This window comes from Geospiza fortis, unplaced genomic scaffold (genome assembly GCF_000277835.1).
Source record: "Geospiza fortis unplaced genomic scaffold, GeoFor_1.0 scaffold192, whole genome shotgun sequence".
NCBI lineage: Eukaryota > Metazoa > Chordata > Aves > Passeriformes > Thraupidae > Geospiza > Geospiza fortis.
The window spans coordinates 3,013,317-3,015,425 of record NW_005054315.1 but is presented as its reverse complement, the minus strand read 5'-3'; the positions used below and the strand labels follow the sequence as shown (position 1 = coordinate 3,015,425).

General features: G+C 56.0%; 1 protein-coding gene across 1 annotated transcript in view; it reads left to right on the top strand.

The window, feature by feature from the left end:
* The window catches only part of LOC115947782, a 9,059-nt gene that overhangs the window by 4,514 nt on the left and 2,436 nt on the right, over nt 1-2,109 (top strand). The window contains exon 3 of the mRNA XM_031056139.1: nt 12-199. Coding sequence (XP_030911999.1) covers nt 12-199 — 188 coding nt within the window. The remainder of the gene's footprint in view (nt 1-11; nt 200-2,109) is intronic.

The window sequence follows — 2,109 nt, the reverse complement described above, 5'->3', positions numbered from 1 at the left end:
CGGCCCCTGAGGGCGCCCCCGGAGCGGGCACGCTCCCTCAGGCCCGGCCGCCCCTCAGCCCCGCCAGGCACCGCCGCAGGGAACCCTGGAGCCACGGGCCGCCCCGTCCCCGCTCACTGAGACGACCGTCGAGCAGTATTTAGTGGGGCTGAGGCGCCCCAGGCTGTCCGCCCCGCTCCCGCAGCCGTACGAGCGGCAGGTAAACATGCCTTATTGCGGGACTTCGTTCTGGAGATTTCTCCGGAGCCCCCCTCAGACGTCTCTCCCAGGTGTTAAAACTGCTGCCAGGCCCAGGCATGCGGAAGAGGCTGGACGCAGTCGTTTTTCACTTAGTCCTAGGGGAGTTAAAAGCACCTGCGACTAAAGAAGGTACACGGAAACATGTTATCTTTGTATATAGTAGGTACAGGTGTATGATTTTTTTTTTTTTTGCCCTTGAAAACATTAAAAGACTGCCTTCGTGCCCTGGCTGTCCTGTGAGATTATAGTTATTTTTATAGGGAGGAGAAAATAGTCCACATGGAATTTCATGCTGCAGTCTTTAATTGCAGCCATAGGAATGGCAAGTCCGTTGCACAAATACCCACGCATGTATAAACGGCCGCCCCCATCATCTTTTGCCAGTTGGAGAAAGGCACACACAGCGTGCCTGCTCTTTTCACGGTCCGTGTTAATTTTCCTGACCCTAGTGGCCATCGAAGGCTGGAATCACGCTGCAACTCCCTCAATTACTGTTATTACCACCAGAAGTTTTCTGCAGGAGGAGTATGCACCGCTCACAAAGCACCGGTCCTAGGCACTGGGCTAGGATTAGACTTTTTTTTTTCTCATTTCCAATGACTCGTCATGATAATATGGATTTGCTGTGGAGAGGAGAGTGCCTCTCCACTTCTGACGGCCGAAGGCTCAGCCTGCTTACAGCCTTTGAGCTCAATCTGAGTGATGCTGTTAACTCGGATGCCGATGCTTTTGGGAGGACATTATTCTCTCCCGGTCAGCCCTAAGGGTGCAAAGAGGCCAGGGGAGACGGTGCAGGAGCTGACCCGTGCTTCTCCAGCTGGTAGTTTCCTAAATTGCCGTATTTGCCATGGCAAAACGAGGGAGGCCCTTGTGATTGCTAAATTATGTATTAAAAATACAACTGGTTGGGATAGGAGGGGAGGGAGAGGGGGGAGAAGGTTACTGCAGAAAGGCACGTTTCCACTTGGAGGGACAAATGAAGGTATGAGGTGTAAAAACTGCGAGATAAGACGGCATGGCTTGCAAATTATCCACCCAAGGCCCTAGTGGTATTTTCCCCTGAAATTTGATAGAAAGGCACCTAAAGGCCTCCTTGACAAATAAATGGGTCGAATCGCTGTGGAGCAGTCTTTTCCATATGAGTCCTATGCATCCTGCTAGCCAGTGGATCCAGTGGGAACACACCCTTATCCCTGTGAATTGGGGATACACACCAGCTTCCCTCCTCCTGACGTCCAGGGAAACTGTGCCGGAGGCTGAGCTTTCCCTTCCCTGGTGCAGAGGCAGCTGCTAATCCACACCCTCTCGGGGCCTATCCCGTCCTGGACTTTTTCCCGATGTGGGGTTTTCCCCCATTCCCCTGACCCCCGGCAAATAAACATAGAATGCCCCTAGAGGCAGCCGAACTACCACGAACACGGTAGCGGGGAGAAGCGCGGGCAGGGAGCAGGGGGCGAGGCTGTGCTGCTGCCTGAGTGCCTCTGGCCCGGGTGCCCCCCGCTCAGCTGCGGCCAGCGGGTGTCCATCGACTGAACGGGTGGGAGGAAGGTGTAAAAGCCAGCTCGAGGGGGCAGCCAGGGCCTTTTCTTCCGTGGTGAAGGTAGCGCAGATCCCCATTCACGGGACTGGGAAGGAGGTCAAGCACTTTGGCAAGTGTCGCTTGACAGGGCTGCGGGCTGGGGTAGTGCAGCCCAGGGCCGCGCCCGGAGATGAGAGGTCCTTGGACTTTCCTCTGCAGGAAGTGGGGTGGCAAAGAACCAGGAGTCGGGCCGTGGAGGGAATAGGTGAGGGCGGCCGGGGGTGTGGGGTAAACGCTGCAGGGAAGTCAGAGGGGGGGCGGAGAGGAGGTCGCGCACCGGGAGCAGGACC